Raw genomic sequence first — 19,257 nt, forward strand, 5'->3', positions numbered from 1 at the left:
AAGGAATTCTGCAAACCAGCTGAGCTCCCAGCTCCACGCACCTGAATTTCACCTCCCACCATTGTTGATCAATTGAAAACTCTCTGGATTCTCAGGCTTCCGAACACAATGTTTCTGAATGTCCCCTACAAGAGTTCGCTACGAATTCTTGTGTGGTTTGCAGCATGTAAAAAGAATGGAGCACACCCAAGATTAGATTATACTCTGCACACACATTATGCCCCGAGTTTCCATGGACTCATTAATGGAATGTTCCCCAGGATCTCAACTCAAAGTGGCATCTGGCACGGATCACTGCTTCCCAGGCCAACCCTTTGCTTGTCCAGCTGCTCTGCCCCCCACCCCCCCAAACAAGTTAACTTCTAAGTCCAAGTGTACTCAGTGTTCTCTATTCTATCCACCTTCCAATGCTCTCTGAAAAGCCACAGTAGAATGGAAAAGCAAAGCAGACCATGACAAAAAAAAAATTAAGGCCAATCTCCTTAGGAGCCCTGGATGGTTTGCATGGCAGTAAAATGGAGAGAAGTCGAAATGGTAGTTTGGAAATATCCCCAAACAATTAAATAGGACCTAGCTACTTTCTGTAGCCTACACCTATAAGCACCCCAAAAAAGATTGAACTAACAAGGCTCAAAGGGAACAAATCCACTGAAGTGGAATTCCAATATCGCCTTAGCATGTAGAATCATGTAGAATCACAAAAATATCTTCTAGGCTCTCGGGCATATCCATTAATTCACAGACGTCTAGCGCGCACCTATTAAGTTTTAGGCACCGTGCTAATTATGGAGAACACACGGCAAAGACAACACGGCTCCACGTTTAAGTTTTTCATTGGGTTCCAACTTATCTTTAGTGACACATAACCTAAGGTCGTAAAATGATGTTTAAGTGCAAAGAAATGATACGACACACATTTCAATACAGTGGTCACCTCTGGGGGTGGGGGAGGGTCGGGGGCGGGAGACAGAGAATAGGATCTGGGCGAATCCACAGGCAGGTGGTAATTCTTAGGGTGGAAGGTGGGGCACAGTGTCTGCTTTATTATACCGCATAGTTTACATATATATCATTTTTGTGCATCAATTTTTATATATACATATATGTGTGTGTGTGTGTGTGTGTGTGTGTATATATATATATATATATATATATATATATATATAGGAAATAAGAGGAACATCGAAAATTAGTTTTAAATAAAAGATAATAAAAGGAGAGAGAGCAAGAGGGAGAGGGAGAGAGACAGAGTGCGCATGATCCATGTCCTAGAGGGGCTCACATTCTAGTAGAGAAAAGTCATCCGAAAGAGAGTTTTTAAATATAACATGGCAGCCATAACAAAAGAATTTTGAAAACTCTAAGGGCATAGCACTTACGTTAACAGTAATGGCATGCTAAGTTCGGACCCCCAAGTGTCTTTTCACTTAAAAACCTGGTTTCACCCTTTTTAAGTGCTGACACAGCATTACTTCCTCTGGACGGCTTCCCAGACCCCCAGATCTGGGTTCCATGGTCCTCGTCTGTGCATGCATCGGACCCCGCAGGTGCCACAGAAACATACAACACAGGGACAGGGAGCCCCTGGTTTACTGTTGTGTAGGCTCACTGCCAGGCACTCGATATGTGTTGAAAAAACAAATGAGGAGCATTACTGGGTTCAGTTCTGTTAAATGATGGCTGAGACTAAGGAGGAAAGGAAGTGGGGGAAATGCTAAGTTGGAGAATCCCATCCAAAACTCAAGAATGCCCCAGCTTAGCACGGAGGAACCCCTTTGCTGTCCCTGGGAGGCTGGGCTTGGCAGGACACCAGACGACAGGACGGCACGCCTGCAGGCCCTAAACCTTGCTCTGTAGGCACCAGCGCTTCTCAGCCCGTGGCTTCCCTTCTCCCTTCCCTTCTCCCACCAACGAGGAGGGGAAAGCATTGGATGTCAGGCAGCAACCCGGTATCAGGTTCAGGCACAGCCTCTCAAGAACAGTCAGGCCCGCCAGTCGCCTCGGCAGAAATCAGATCTTGCTGGCAGAGGCTGGCAGAGCCTGCCTATCTCAGCCTTGGGGATGAGGACAAGAAGCCAAAGACTCAGGAAGATCCAGTTTCTCTGAATAATGCTGCCGCCACCCAAGACAAGGGGCCCCCTTCCCTCCGAAGTTGCCATGAACGAACACCCTCTGCTCCAAAGGATATGCCCCCCAGCCCAGGGCAGCAGCACCCAACACCCAGCACCCAACAAACACGTGACAAACGGGCACCATCAGACCATGTGCCCGTATGACAGCAGCGGTGAAAGGAAAGTGGGGCATGATTTTGGTCAAAGATCCGTAGAGTATAGGTAAAAGGTCACCATGGCAGTGGGATGTTGCTAAGAATTTAACGTTGACCTTGAAACAAGGCTAATTTTATTCTAAGTACATTATCTGAGTGAATCTGCATTTGAAATCATGTTTAGCAAAATATATTTAGTATTTATGGACATGCATTGATTACAAGTCCCCAGCCTCTAGAGACCTCATTTTATTTATTTATTTATCTATCTATTTATTTATTTATATATATTTTTTGTTAAATTTATTGGGGTGACATTAGTTAATGAAATTCTATAGGTTCCAGGTGTATAATTCTAAAATATATCATCTGTATTTGTACTGGGTGTGCACCATCCCAAGTCAAATCTCCTTCCATCAGCATTTACCCCTCTTCCCCTCTTCTACCTCCTCCCACTCCCTTACTCTCTAATAATAGAGACCTCGCTTTAAATCACATCCTACAAATGTCCTCCCTGTTTCCGTTCAAGCCAGTTGGTATAATCCTTGCTGCACATGCCCCATTCTTGCCAGGGCAAACAGATGGAAGGAAGAGAATATGCCAGAAAGAAGAAACGGGGAATGAAAATGACATGGGAATAAAAATAAAGCCGCAAAATATAATCTGGGTCAACTCTTCATGCGTTTGAAAGTCAGTACCGGCAGGCTCTGCACATATGGCGTCAGTTTTATACTTTTCTTGGCTCAGATGTCACACAGGATTAGTGCAAAAAGGAAAAAATCCCAGCATGGGGCCCATTTTTATACAGATTAATCAATCATTCCCCATCTCTTCCTCTCCCAGCATTCCCCAAACTTCAACTTAATGAAACTGCTCTCTTTTCAAAGTATGTCATGACTGCACTCTGAACGGAAATCCTTTCAGGAAAGGAAGGAAGCTTAAAGTTTGAATCCAGATTTTTAATTGTCATACTTTTAATTTGTTTTAAATATTAACTGACTTATGGTATGTGGCCTAGTCTTTTTTATCTTGCATATCCATTGTGGTATCCTACATACCTATTGTGTTATGGCAGCAAAATTAATTGGCAAACCTTTCATTCTGTAAGTGCAGAGTGACTTAGCAACATCATGTAGCCACACGTTTGAAAAGAGAAAACTAATTGGATAGCTCACATTTTGTTGCCTACATTTTCATGGACATCGAATGCTATCATTTCCATTAGAATGCCATGCACTTAGTTAGAAGGTTCTTAGAAAGTATTTGATAGGAAATTTGATAGGCTGAATGGAACCAAACCAAAAAACTGTTCAAGCTACTAGGGACAGTCTCCCTTGACTACAAGGCATTGTAAAATGATAGTACATATCCTACCTAATAATAGAGCAATATGCAAATTGACCGTACCTTCGCTACACCCACCAGCCACGCCCACCTGCCACGCCCACCAGGAAACTGTTGCAGGGACATTGGGGTGCAGCGGAGCCCAAGGCCGGGAAAGCCTCGGGCGGAGGCTTTCCCGGCCTTGGGCACCAGCGGGGAGCCTGCACGGATCGCAGGCAATGACCAGGGGGTCGGCTCCTAAGATCCTTAGCAGGGACGCTGGGTTGCAGCAGAGCCCCTGAAAGAAGGCAGAAGGCGGTGGCCACAGCCAAGGCCTGGGTCCCTGGTGCCGGCAGAAAACTGGTGCAGGCAGCCAGGTGAATGAAGGTCTATTGCACGAATCTTCGTGCAAACGGGCTGCTAGTAGTAATCATAATACAATAGCAGCTAATACTTATTGTATGCCATGTGCCCTTATATCACTGAATTTTCCAAGCGACTTTTGTCGTAGGTCCTATCATTATTCCACTCTATAGATGAGGGAACAGTTTTAGAGAGGAGTTCAGGTATTTTGAGGTTGAAAAAAAGTCCTTAACTATGTGAATTTTCAGAGATAGACATATTGAGGAAGGGAAAGGGGGCTGTGTAAATACTAATGAGGTGAAAAACTTGGGGTTAAATGTCATCAATGTGGTTTCCAGGTCTCCAAAACCATGGTCTCTACAGAGTTTACCATGTACCCTTGTTCATCTGCTGGATGGAAATTATGTCTATAAAATATTAAGGCAAGGCAATGACCTAAAACTTGACCCCAATGACAAAGTCGGAGCCAGAACAGTCATCATCAGTACCAACAGGGTGGTAGCTTTTCACCATTTTAGGCAATTAAAATTGAACCATGACTAACAGTTGGAAAAGATGACGTCACACTGGTTGTCCTTTGCCTAAATGGTCATGAGTACAGAAAATAAAAGAAATTTACAACTTCGCACAATACTCTTTTATAGGACAAAAATGAATCTCTCTTATACCAACAGAGTGCTTGGTTTGCTTTTTGTTTAGAGCTGCTAGACGCCGGCTACCTACTGTGGACAGTCTAAAAATCTAAATTTTACACAATATTAAAGTTATTGAACTGGAGTTGGGGTTACCATATGTGTCGTCTTTCTTTTGCTTCCACTAATTAATTTTAACACCACAGGCATTCATCATTTGCCCAGCAGATGAGAATCACTTTAAGATGACTCATGTGTTTTTACAACATTGAAAACGCAACCCCTTAAGCTCTTAAAATGTACAGTAAAGAGGAAGTGTTAGATCAAATCAGTTAATGAAAGGAAAACTCTTCCACATCCCAGTTCCATGGGCACGAAGAGCTTCAGAATTTCTACTGGACGCCACAAGGGAAAAGTAAGTTAAAACTGGCCCGAGAGATGTGCTCTGAATAATTCCCACGGTGAACTGGCTGTCATGGTCTCACAAGCAGGCTCTCTCTTGATAATAAATACATCGCGTCTCAGTCTATACCAAGGCCCACTGCAAACTCTGTGCAGTGCCAATTAGCATTTGCTGTGGCTGTGTTCGTCCTCCCGGCACACCACTGGGCAAGGCCAGGCTCTGCATTTACAAATTCAACAGGCAATACTCAGGATTAGAAGAGCGTGCTAATATGAAAGCATTTGTGGTCATTGTTTTTTGTTTGTTTGTCTTCAAATCATACAAACAGACTCACCTATGACAAGGGCTATTGAGAACAATATAAGTGTGTGTTTTTAATAGTTTACAGTAATAGACTCTGCATTCAGAATCTGTGAAAGGCAGAGCTGAACATTTGTTTTTAGACTACAATTTTAGCCTACCACACTAACTTTACACACACACACACACACACATACACAAAGAGCATATCCTCTGTGATCCAATATAATTATTTACTTACTGTGACTAATACTACTTACTTAGAAGGTAAGCTCCGTAGACTTTCATGGCAAACACTGCCTCTGCACACAGCCTTCCACCACAGTCTGGGGTGTGTTTTGTGCAGAAATACAGTGTGTGCAGCTCATCCCTTAGCGGAGTACAGTCTCAGAGTAGGGTATCCATGGAGACCGAGCCTCCTACATGTGCAGGGCAAGGAAGTTACTCTGCTGGGCACCATAGCAACAGGAGGCAGAGGGAATGCCAGCCAATCAGGGAAGAGCACGGGAGCTGCTCCCTGGTGACTGCAGCATTTCAAATGAAACCATCGCCTCATGAATGGACACAAAGCATTTAAAGAAATACCAGATTGCCAAAGAGAAGCGAATGCCTACACAAGTCAAGGCTAATGCTTCGACAATGTTGGAGCATGACACTTAGGAGTCGTTGCACAATGATTATATCCCAGTGGGCAAGGGAGAAATTACATCCAAACCCCACACATTCCTAAATTTAATGGCAAGCTGGCGAGGCTTTGAGGCAAAGGCTTGGTGGACTCCATGAATTCCAGCTATTTAACTATGCAAGGCACTTCACAGGGCTGCCCGGGAGAAAGGAGCAGGAGAGGTCCACCGTGCCAAAGGGAGAGAACAGGACTGAGGGCACTCTGCAGTAACGGTGGGCACATTCCTTCCAAATAGATTGCTTGGAGTAAACACATTTATTAAGCTTCTACCAAAGCCCTCCGTTTTAGCAGAATAATTCGTAAGGAGGCATCCCTGACAAAACAGGGCTGATGCAGACAAGATGGTGAGTGGACATTCAAATGCCTTCAAGATGTGCTATTTGGAAACGTGCCTCATCGCTCACGTTTATAACAGTAATGACAGTGATCATTTGTTGAGCACATACTGTACACTGGGCAAATACCGTCTCTCCAAACCCAGCTTCCTGCCAAATGCTGACACTGAGTTTTGCAAAACATACAGGATGCGATGACTATAGCCTGCTATACACCACACAGATTTTGATTCTCACAGCAACCTCAAAAGGCTAAGTATTAATTATTCGTCCATAGTATAAAGAAAAAAAAATGTTTCTTTTGTTACAAAAGAAACCCTTCCACTCATGAACTCCTCTTGCCCCGCTGCTCTGCAGGCGACCTGGTCCACCCTATTCCAGGTCTAACTATAAGGTGAGGTACCCTCCGCCTACAGCTCCCTCCCAGAAAAGAAATCCCTTTGTGTCCGTGTCTTTCCAAAGCCTCTTATTATAGAGGTCTCTCTAGAATTACCTTCTTTGAACAGAAAGTCCCCATTTGAAAAAGACTCATCCATCTGAAGTGACCTCCATCAGGGCTAACCTGGGCTGCCTTCAGAGGTCAACTGCCAGGACTGTTTAACATGAAGGGGGGCAAGAAACTGAAAAACAGATGTTTAATTATTCCTGTGGTACGACTCCTCCAGCCTTTTGAAGATTACTCAAATAGCAACACAGTCCATGGCCAAGTTGTAGAGATCACAATAACTCCTATCACTGGCTCACTGAGCTCAGGAACTGAACGGCTTTGGGTCCTGAGGATACTCAGATACGTCTATAGCAGGGGTCCTCAAACTTTTTAAACAGGGGGCCAGTTCACTGTCCCTCAGACCGTTGGAGGGCCGGACTATAGTTAAAAAAAAAACTATGAACAAATTCCTATGCACACTGCACATATCTTATTTTGAAGTAAAAAAACAAAACGGCAAAAACACCCGCAAGTGGCCCGCGGGCCGTAGTTTGAGGACGCCTGATCTCTAGGAAAACAGCAAAGCCCACTGTCTCCAAGCTATGCATGGATGCTGTGACAACCTGCCTCTTGTCCTCCAATGTCCATCTCCATGCCCCCCTTCTTCCATAATAACAGGTGACCAAGATGTCCTGGGATATAATTAAAAATGACACACGCCACTTGTGCGTCCTGGGGGAGGGGTCCTTCCCCCCCTTCCTTCTGCTCGTAGATGACAGTCAACAATTCAGCTGCCTACCAGCCCGGGTTACCCAAATACCTACCAGGATGTGCTGTTTAACAGGAGACAAACGAGCTTCGTTTACTTTTAACACCTGTATTTTGTGTGGGTCTCTTTTTACAGTAACTGAACTCATGTCCTCACAGGACTTATCTTGAAAATAGGCACCAGACTATGGGTTCCAGAACTGCTGTATGTCAAACAAACTGATTGGAAGTGAAGATGATTTGCTCTGGCAAAGACAGAGAAGTTGAAAAGCAGCTCTAAGGATGAGAAAGATGGAATGACATTTTTAAAAATTAACTATGGTGAACAAAGTCAATGTTTTTAAATTAATAATAGAGTATAAATATGTTCAACTAAAGAAACAAACAAAAAACCAACCAGATATTGACTATTTCTTCCATATCTCTAAAGGCTTACTCAAGTTAGCGAATAAATTGAACATTTTTTATCTCATTAGGAAAATGGGGGACTTTATATTCTGTCACATACATTGTATTCATATACAGGATTGGGAAAGGGTAGGTTTATAGCTGTGAGTACACAACACACAGAGTTTATTCTTGTATTATCATTTATTCGTTATTGTAATATTTTCATGCAAATGACTGTAAACCTACTTTTGCCTTACCCTGTACTTTTTTTCTCTATTCTCACAGCCTCCTTTCTAAGCCATCTAAATTTAGTGTACTTGCTTCCGGTTTCATCTCTTCATAATCCAAGCTCCAGAGTAGCCAGAAGGATCCAACACATGTAACTTAAATTGTGTCTCTCTTCTTAAAACCCTCCAATGGCTTCCCATCACTCTAACAATACAGACCTCACCTGCTAGCACCCTTCGCTTCCTAACTCAATGTCCCACCCCCACCTCCACCCCCACCCCCTAACTCTCCCTAACTGTGAAGGATTATGGCTAAGTTCTCAGCTCAAAGGTCATCTCCCCAGACACTCCTGTGCTCCATCCCCAGTCACTGTCATCATAGCATGGCCTTGTTTGACTGTCACTATCTGAACTCATCTGGTTTCTCTGCTTGTGTGTCAGCCATCTCCCCGTGTTAAAGGCAGCTCATGAGAACAGTCATCTTGTCTGTTTTTTTCACTCCTCTACCCTTAACGCCTGGGACAATGGTGTCAGCAAGGAGTGAATTCTTAATACCTATTTGTTGAATGAATGAATGCCAGCCAGTCAATGCACAGCTGGGATTCCAACCTGGCTTTAGCAGAAATCTTGTATGTGGCGAAGTAAGAGGTGTATATTTCCTTTAGAAATAGAAAGTCTTCCTTAGACTCTTGCATGGTGATCTCCTTCCTGCAATGCCACAAACATTCCAGATGCTGCATCTGAGAACGGAAGGCCACTGTAGCCAGGCTCCTGAGCGTGACCGCCTTTAACCACAACTGGCATCCACGTAGCTCACTGCCGCACCTTGGCGGCTATCGGGTACAGGCTTAGCTGGTGGAAGACTGTAACTCACTGAATTTCCCAAATGAAGACACTATATTTTTCAACACATCACTTTTTTATTTTTTGTCAATAACCCTACAGTACACCAAAATGCCCCACACAAATTACACCGATGGAGAAGACCGAGGGAGCGGGGTAATTATCCTTCTGGCTCCTTACCTGTCGGGAGAGGGCACAGTTTGCTCCCACATACAGCCTGGGAATTCTCTCTGTCCGGGTTCTGGGTACCTCAACCCTCCTCCCGCCCCTGAAGAATGTGGAATGGCTCCAAGCGGTTGCCGGGTATTTCACCATCCCTTGTTGGATCTCCTTAACTAGGCCTCTGCCTTTACGTGCAGACGGCCTCTTCAATAAACTCTCCTCCTCACTAAGGAAAAAGATCAGATAGCTGCACGATTTACAGCTCTGGGTTAGTGAGTCTGTGTGAAACAAGTTTCCAGGTTTATTTTTCTTGCCAGCAGTGGGTGTGTGGTCTGCTGGAGTGTGTGCTCTGCATGAGACTGTAGTGCTTCGTTCTCTACACGTTACAGCACGTAGTAAGCGCTTGGCCGGCGCCCAAATCAGTGGCTAGAACATGGTACATGCAATAAATCCTAGTGAGCCAGCGTTTGGATGGCAGTCACCTTTGGGGAGAAGAGGATTATAACCGGCGAATTCTTTGGGAAAAACCACTAACGGACCATTTGGCAGCATTACATTGACTGGGGGCATCATCAAAAGCACAGTGGGAGAAAGGCATGAGAGTAAATCTAACCCCGCCCTAAACATAAACACGACGTCCACTCATCACCGAGCAGCTTGGTTTTACTGCTCTGGTCTCTGCTGAGAGGAAGCGACGGACGTTACAATCGTCCACCACAGAACAGTCTCTGCTGTATTCAGGGTGAAAGAAGGTTCCAGAGATTCATTCCAGTATCAATGTACTAGTAAAGCTCTTGTTTGGGTTGAGAAGGTCTAATGATCTTTGCTTACACGATAGGCAGGAAGCGCATAAACATTTTGACAAGTAGAGCGAGGACCAGTTCACAATTATGGGGAAAACACTGAAGACCTTAACATTTCTTTGATGTTCACATCCTCATGGTTTCTTGTACTAATCGGCATCCAAACGGCCTTATGTGTTCAACTTCCTGTATTTCATTGAAGTTGCACTAATGTTCATTGATTTTGTTATCAGCAACTGCCAGCAGAATCTACATATAGACTGTATCAGCGAATTTATAAAAATTAATAAGACTTGTTAGGGCTATACAAACATTAGAGAAAAATAATTTCTGCCTTATAGCAACACATCTTTTTCGATTATCACACTCCTCTACTGCAATCAAAATCAACCCTTTGACAGCAGATCTTACTACCAGTGCAGCGGATAGGAGTTAGGAGCAAACTTACTCTGTTTAAAATCCATTTACAAGCTGTGTGACCTTGGGTGCGTTACTTAACCTCTCTGTGCCTCCTTTTCCTCATTTGTAAAATAGGAGATAATGATTTCCCTTTTTAGCACAGACATTAAGGTAAAATGAGTAAAGTGCTCAGATTTAACCTGGGACAGTCAGTGCTCAATGAATATTAGCTAAAAAGTGTTTTAAATCCAATTTCAGTGTTACCCAAGCCCACAATTACATGTTCTCCCAGATATTTTCGTAAGTCTCCAGAATAGTTTACAGTCGTTATTTGAGGCTGGGCCAAGATGCTGCAACCCCTTTGATTGTAACTATAAGCTATTAGAAAAATAGCACCCTGCCAAGAGTGCTGAAAGTTTCCATATAACCAAAATCTTCTGTTTTTGGCCCTAAAAGTCTAGTTTTTTCTACTCTAGAAAATATTTCTCAAATGCTTAAGACCTTTTTCTGCCCCCAAACACATCACTTTCTGCCAATTCCACCATTGCAATGACTCAGTCTCTTTCTAGGACATTAATTACTGCACCAAGTGCTACAAAGCATTTAAACATTTAAATGCTTCTCAGTGGTCTTTTATCTGCTCTTTCATATTCTCCTATCTCTTTCCTCATCGGCAACATACCAGCTGTCAAACTGTACTCTTGTCACTGTCCTATAGCAAACATTCCTCCAGATTTACGCAAACTGGGATAACACGACATGCTAGACTTTTGTTTCAAGTAAACATAAGTTCTGTGTAAGAGAGTTTTAAGGGTTTTCTTGGAAATAAAGTGCATTGGATTTGTGATCTATCTATTTTAAGAGCTACCAATGACCATTATTACTGAGAAATTACTTGTGGCTGGGGGAAGGTCAATTGGAAAAATAAAAAGGAGACATATGTACTACTATTTGTAATACTTAAAACAATAAAAAAAAATTACTTGTGCCAGGTCCAACATCGGGCACTTTACATTCACCTATTTAATCTTCACAACAATCCATTGTACAGATGCTAACCATTGAGTTTTAAGACTAAAACAAGTAGCTGAAGAGCACACTAGATTTAAACCTCGTATGCTGGACTTGAGAATCTGGTAGTGAGAAAGCACCCCCTTCTCCTCCCCTCCTCCCCCCGCCCCCGCAAGGTAGGACAAGTTAGGTAACCGGGGGAGAAGCCCTGTTAACTCGAAGCTCTCAACTCTCCTCTAGGCAGCGCAAGTTATTATACGAATGGCCTCCCCCAGGTAAGCTGTCCAGCTCTCATTTCACAGAACTCACTTTGAAGTGAGCGCGATGCCTGTGATAAGCGCAGGGACGGCTGCAGGCTGTGGGCTGTGTGTGAAAGGACGTCTCTCTACTGAGGGAAGCAGTGACCAGTCCCTAGCCTAGCTGGTGCCCTTCCGAGTTTCCTAGCAAATGCCTCGGAATGTGGGAAATATTTTTAAAGGAACCAATCCTCTGTTATTGTTGCGAAGTTATTATAGTCCATCTGGCCAGGTTTCCAATTTCAGTAGCCTGGGTGCCATCTGATGATAAGGGAATACTAACTTGGTTTGAATGCCGATAAAATACGGTGGGGTGGCATCTTTCAAACGTAGGTCTCAACATTTCAGTTTCTAAATGTGGATTTCTTTACAATCAGAGTGGCCCCGACTATTTGCTCTTGACCTATCCACTTAATTGCAGGTGCTGGGGTTCTTTTCCTTTCACATTTTCTTTTTTTCTTGATTTCAGAGGGGAAGGGAGAGGGAGAGAGAGGTAGAAACATCCATGATGAGAGAGAATCATTGATTGGCTGCCTCCTGCATGCTTCCCTCCCCCCCCCCCCCCAATCTGGGCATGGAGTCTGCAACCTAGGCACATGCCCTGACCAGGAATCCAACCATGACCTCCTGGTTCATAGGTCGATGCTCAACCTCTGAGCCACGCCAGGCTGGGCACACATTTTCTAATTATTTGTTTAACTTGCGTCACTGTTTCCTTTGCTCTGGAGAAAGCATTCGGGGCTTGTATTTGTAAAACATTGGCACTGAGTCTTTTTCTTCCAGGGTAAGATATAGTGCTCCCCGAGCAGTAAATCAACATAACCGGAGGCCCAGGAATGCCACTTGATGTACCAGCAGTAAGCCAACTAAGGCCTCTCCTTTCTGAGTAAAAAAGTCTCTTCAGGAAAACTGCAAACGAAATCTAGGAGGAGCACCTGGGCCGAGGAATGTTCCAGCCCCCAGTCTCCCCCGAGCTCCCAGCTGGAATACCTTCACCTTTCACTCCTTGCCTTCTGCTGGGTCCTGCAGGCCCGGCTTAGGACACAGTATTCTTCCTGAAGCCAGACGCTCCCTAAGAGCAGGCTGACGTTGAGGTCAGCGTTGCCACATCCTCCCCGGTGCTCCCCCCGCAGTAAACAGAACTCCTCGCACACAGCGTGCGCTCCCTTCTCAGTGAAGGGTGAGTCGGACGCCTCCTGCACGACAGACACCCTGTTAAGCTCTGGAGAGTCCATGTCAGCGTCTGCTAAACTGGCTTGTAGGTAAAAGGCACACATCAAGCCACGATCCAACTGGACTGTAGGGATGTTTTCTTTTGCTCTTTGGTGGCAATTTTCCATTAACTCCGCACAGGCATTGACAGAGCCAGAAGAACAGAAGGCTCGCTGCCTCTAAGAAGTTCCAGGACTCATGCCTGGAGGAGGGCAGGGCTCCCATGGTGCCCTGTTGGGAAGGGGCGGGCTTGCGCAGCTCACCTTCCTAAGCCCTTCCTGGCGGTCAGTACCTATTTTTCCTTTTCCTTCTGCATCAGGGACAGTCAGCATTATCAGCTCTTTGGTAATGTCCAAAGGGGCATTTCAATAACTCCTTTCTGAGGTGCACAGCAGTTTGTCAGAATCTAGAACAACCAACCTAAAATTAAATGGTTGTTCTTTATTGTTCAAGGGCCGTGAGCATCTAAGAGACACTAATTGCTTGCTATTTTAATAAAGTGGTATTGGTTCTAATGAGACGGTTTATTTTTAAAAAGTAGAGCGTGTACCAAGATCGGTTTGGGCTGAGGAGAGACGGCCACTTGGGGCTAGGGAGGAGGCGGGACATTTTAACCTGAGAACTCTGTCTTCTTGGGGCTAACAGATTATGTCTCTGTACTTTATAAGTTTGGGAGTCATCCAGGGGCCTCATTTCCAGGATTTCCTCTCTTCACATGTATGTGACTGACAGGTTTATTCTGCTGAAAGTTCAGAGAACTATGGGTCAAGGTGCAGATTTTTCTAAATACAAAAAGAGCTTACTGTACAGAATTGGGTCCCATTCAAATGCTCGGACAATGTTTTCAGGGGTCGCCTTAGGAATTTTAGGCAACTAAAAAGTAAGTTTAAACCTCTGAGCTTGGTTAAATGCAAATAAGAAATATATTTGCACAAGGTCCTTACCTGCTTAGGTGATACGTATACCTATGAGTGATGAAGTTAGAAGCAGTTGACAAAAGTGGTGTTTAGGTTCTGCCTCTGAAAGGCAAGGGGCATTAAGCTAGGATTCATAAATCCTAATAAAGGAGATCCATGAAATCTCAGAAATAGTATGCAGTATTCTGTGCTTATGGGTATTCTTCTGGAGTATGGGTCCATGACCTTCATAATCAAAAGACAACTGTCCTTCCTCTCTCTCTCTCTCTCTCTCTCTCTCTCTCTCTCTCTCCTTCCTCTTTTCCTCCCTCCCTTACTTTTTTTGTCTCTGCATTTTCTTCATAAAGACCTAAGGCCTTAAACATTCTCAGCAAGACAAGTGGCTAATTCTTAACAAGTCAGTTACCTTCTGCAGGATCAGGAACTTGCTAGGTGTGAATTTTGTGTGCACACGTAGAGTTTTAAGTCTTATGTTAACATGATTATTCTTTATTATAATTACTAAAACAAGGAAGGTCAATGAAAACCTTAACTCCTATTTAAACTTAGTTTGTTCTTTTTGCACCACACTTGTCTCATGTTTCACTGTTTCCTTGTACTGTTAACCACTGTGAAATGATTTTAGAATGAGCGGTGGATATTTTGGTAGATAATCTGGGGTGGGTAGCAAAAAATGTAATGATTTCAGGTTGTATTCCAACCCTATGTTACTTTCACAATGAAATCTACCTTTTCTTTGCAATCCATGAAGCTGACATTCTTTCCAGCATCATTTTATCTTCTCAATCCCAGAGTCCACCTTTGCTGCGGAGGTCAATAAATGTTGACCGAGCCCCCAGTATATACCGACCCTGTGCACTAGGAGAACTGAAAGAGGATGACAGGGTTCCTGCTCTTCAACTTACATCCCATGTGTTAGGAAAAGACACTCATCACCATCATCCATCAGGGAAATGTAAATTTAAAAGCACAACGAAATACCAATTGACACTCACTAGAATGGCTATCATAAAGAAAGGTAGGCAATAACAACTGTTAACAAGGATGGGTGTGGAGAAATCAGAGCCCTCATACATTGCTGGTGGGGATGTAAAATGGTACAGCCATTTTGGAAAAACAGTTTGGCAGTTCCTCAAAGAGTTAAACATAAAGTTACTACATGTGTCAACAATTTTACTCCTAGCTATATATATCCAAGAGAAATAAATTCATGTCCATACAAAAACCCGTACATGAATGTTCATAACACATTATTCCCAATAGACAAAAAGCAGAAACAACCCAGATGTCCATCGACTGTGAATGGAGAAAGAAGATGCTGTATATCACAACACCAAGGCAGGAGGTTAGTAACCGGGGAAGCTGGAGGTAGTACTGGTGAGAGGGACCTGGGGACTCTGTCTTCTCCACTCAATTTTTCTATAAACCTTAATTTCCTTTAAAAAAGTCTATTTAATAATGTGGTTTATCAGCATAATAGAATGCTATTGATCCGAATACATGCTATACTGATGAACCTTGAAAACATTATGCTAAACGAAAGAAGCCAAACACCAAAGGCCGCACATTGCGTGACTCCCTTTAGGTGTGCTGCCCAGAACAGGCTGACCCATGGAGACAGAGACTAGGTAAGTGGTTGCCAGGGGCCGGGGGAAAGAGAGTGTGCAAGTGACTGCTCGTGGGTACGGGGTTTCTTTTGGGGGTGAGACAAATATTCAGGAATTAGACAGTGGTGATGCTGTAAAACGTTTTGAATATGCTAAAACCCACTGAACTGTGCACTTCAAAGGTGTGGATTTTATGGCACGTGAATTATATCTCAATATTAAAAGGACGGCTGAGCTGGGGGAGGGAGGGAGGCAGGTCTTGTCCTTGGATCCTGAGGGGAAGCCGAGTTTTGCCACCCAAAATATGCCTTTTGGGGAAATTATTTTAAGCTGGTTATTTTTAAGAACCAAAAGAGTCAAGAAGAGCCTTTCACTTCCCCGCCCGCTCACCTGCCTAAAGGAATCTGCAAGGAAAAATCCGCTTTTTCGGGAAGCTATCACCTTAGTATAATATAAACTGAGTGTGGCAGACAGGGAGAAAGTTGCAAAGTCTGTTTGTTAGACTCTCCTCTGTGCCCCATTGTTTCTGGGTGGCCTGGCAAGAATTTGTTTAACAAATATTTGCTCCTTTTCGTACACCTGTGAATTGCTTACTTCCCCGTTGAAGCCCTCTTCTTTGTCCAGAAGTGCATAAAAGCCTCAACTGCCTGATTTGTCCAGGGGTTCCATATGCTTGGGGAACCCCGGTTTGTACATTCGCAATACGATTGGTTATTTTCTCCTGTTAATTTGTCTCATGTCAATTTGATTATCAGACCAGCCAGAAGCGCATAGAAGAGTAGAAGAAAAATTATTTTTCCTCCCACACAGTACACAAGGTAATGGTTTTATTTCTTGTCTATAATTACGTGACATGCTTTACCTCACTGCCTCTGTCCTAAGTATTGAGGCTACCCACCACCCTTTTTACCATATCCATCTTCCTTTTTCATATGCTGTCTTCCCCACTGTGTATCATTCCTTTTCTTTTTTATATGATTCCAAAGCAATAGGTTATTAACAAATTCATCATGACTATCATTTATCAGGAGCCCAGGAAAGAGGGGACTTCCTTTTCACACAGTTTAAGTTTTGCTCTGAGATTAAATGACGTTCTCTTCGGTTGACTAAATGCAAGATGAAGCATAATCCATTAAGATATGCTGTGCACATCAATTATTCAGGAGGAACAAAAGTTGACAGAGATGGAAGAGGATGCCAGACCTCCCAATGGAAAAGGACACCTGCCAAGCTTTGCCTCCATTGAAATAAAGCTGTCTATAGCTCCTTGCACAGTAATGTCATCACCAAACAAAAATTAGAAGACAAATGTAAGGAATGAGGACTCATGCAGGCTACTAATCTGTCTTTTCAGGTTCATAAATATGTATAGAATAACTGTGAATGTTAAAGAAAATAATGCAATATAGTGGTTGTCTCACAATGCCAATGCTCATGTCCTTTTACTGTAAGGTTAGAAATTCAGTTCTACTAAAACTATATTTGCTCACTTACTGTACATATATCTGAGATATAAAATATTTAGTTATATATTGCAAATTCTGAAAATCGACCTTTTCTAATATTCATTGTATTTCATCCAATACAATAATGATCTCTATTTCATTGAATAGTTTTTAATATTTTGTAATTCTTGAATATGTATATATCAGGAGTACTGGTTAATAATGAGAATTTTTTTCAATAGATGGAGCTACACATATGTTGATATATATGCAATTTGATATATATGCTATTTTGTTGTATTGACAACAAGCTTCAAAACTTCATATGTCAAATTTTCTGAAGGTGTTAACATCATAGGTAATTTTACGCTTAAAAATGTGGAATTTCTGGCCAAAAAAAAAAAAAAGAGCATTTGCGGGAAGTTTTAATTCATTACTTTATTTTGAAGAAATGTGCTGCTGAAAGTTATCGTATTACTTTGGGAAGCTTATGGTGAACGTGCTCCATCTCAATACTTGTGAACGCTGGCTTAAACACTTTAAAAGTGATTATTTCGATGGGAAAGACAAAGAATGTCAAAGACAACCAAAAAAGTTTGGAGACCAACAATTACACGCATTATTGGATGAATTTGTGTGTCAAACTCAAAAACAACTTGCAGAAAGATTAAACGTTGCTCAGCAAACAATTTCTGATCATTTACAAGCAATGGGAAAGATTTCAAAGGAAGGAAAATGGGTGCCACATCAACTGAATGAGAGACAAATGGAAAACTGAAAAGTCATCAGTAAAATGTTGTTTCAATGGCACTAAAGAAGGTCCTTTTTGCATGGAATTGTGACTGGCGATGAAAGTGGATTTATTTTGAGAATCCCAGACACACAAAATCATGAATTGATCCAGGTCAACCATCAACATGAACTGCAAGGCCAAATCGCTCCAGAAAGAAGACAATGCTCTGCGTTTGGTGGGATCAGGAAGGTGTAGTGTATTTTGAGCTTCTAAAACCAGGTGAAACTGTTAATACTGATTGCTACTAACAACACATAATCAATTAGAACCACACTTTGATCATAACACAACCAGACTGGGCCAGAAGACACGGCAAAGTACTTTTGCTTCATGCTGACGCACCATCACACACTTCAAAACTAGTGAAAGACACGTTAAAAGATCCTGCCTGGGAAATATTAACCCACCCGCCATATTCACCAGACCTTGCTCCTTCAGATTACCACTTATTCTGATCAATGGCACTCGCACTTTCTGAACAGCACTTCAAAACGTACGAAGAAGTGGAAAATTGGGACTCTGAATGGTTTGTCTCAAAACAAGAAAAGTTCTATTGGGACGGTATCCACAAATTACCTGAAAGATGGGGGAAATGTGTAGCTAGCAATGGACATTACTTTGAATAAAGCACTTTTGATGTTTTTTTTGAAATTATCGTGTTTTCTTTGATTGGAAAATCCGCATTAGTAACCGGTATAATTGGCACATATAATATCATATTCATATTTCAATCTTTAAAAGCAAATAGAATAACTAGGTTTGCAAGTATGCTCAGCCCTAAAGATCTGCATCAAGCTAACCTCTTTTTTTTCATAACTTGTGGGCACTTTAGATGGTAACTTCTTAATATAATTTATGTTGGGATTAATTATAGAGTTTAAATGTCTACTAGATCATCCAGTTTACATTTCTTCAACGTTCGTTGCTCCATCTTCTATGTCTTTATAATGTACTCATATCACTATAATGTCTCAATTTTTTTTTAATGTCTCAATTTTTAACAACTAGTGCAGAAAAATATTTCACTCTTTGTCCCACATCCTTTTTGAAAACAGATGTTTCTGAGTTCTGGGTACAGCATTAGTGTTCCCTGTCTTGACATACAGGTGTTTCATTTCAAGTGTGAAATCACTGCAGTCATACCGCGCTGATCACAACATGCATATAAGTGCATTTACCTGGCTTTACAAGGCCTGACTTGGGTTCCTTCTTATATCGAGCTGACTGGATGCTTCCCTCGCCAACCATTCCAACTGTGCATTTCTTCCTGGTAAAGTCTTCATCACTTCCAGGGCGAAAGCCAACAGGACTGTTTCCAGTATCCGAGGGTGTCTTCACAGGAGACACGGACTGGCTACTAGGACAGCCAGTGTCATCTGGAAGACAGGAATCAATAAGTGTTCAGTGAGGAGGAGGAAATCAATGATGGCCGAAAGAAACATACAGTGAGCCATGCACATATGTGCACGCACGCGCGCGCACACACACACACACACTTTGCTTATCAAGCCCCAGGCTAATGCCTGTAAATGACTCTCCTTTTGTTTTCCATATTTTGGTCAATCATTGTAACAGAGAAAATATCAATTATCAAACCAAAATACTTATATACATATATGCATAACCCATGGACACAGGCAGTAGTATAAT

General features: G+C 42.6%; 1 protein-coding gene across 1 annotated transcript in view; it reads right to left on the reverse strand.

Annotated features, from left to right (window-relative positions):
- SYBU (syntabulin) overlaps positions 1–18,855 on the reverse strand; it is a gene marked incomplete at its 5' end in the record, with an annotated part of 46,633 nt that extends 27,778 nt beyond the window's left edge. Inside the window, one exon of the mRNA XM_079795854.1 lies at positions 18,786–18,855. Within this exon, the coding sequence (XP_079651980.1) occupies positions 18,786–18,855 (70 nt within the window). The remainder of the gene's footprint in view (positions 1–18,785) is intronic.
- Positions 18,856–19,257: the final 402 nt, after the last annotated feature.

This window comes from Cnephaeus nilssonii, assembly GCF_951640355.1.
Source record: "Cnephaeus nilssonii genome assembly, chromosome: 18".
Classification (NCBI taxonomy): Eukaryota; Metazoa; Chordata; class Mammalia; order Chiroptera; family Vespertilionidae; genus Cnephaeus; species Cnephaeus nilssonii.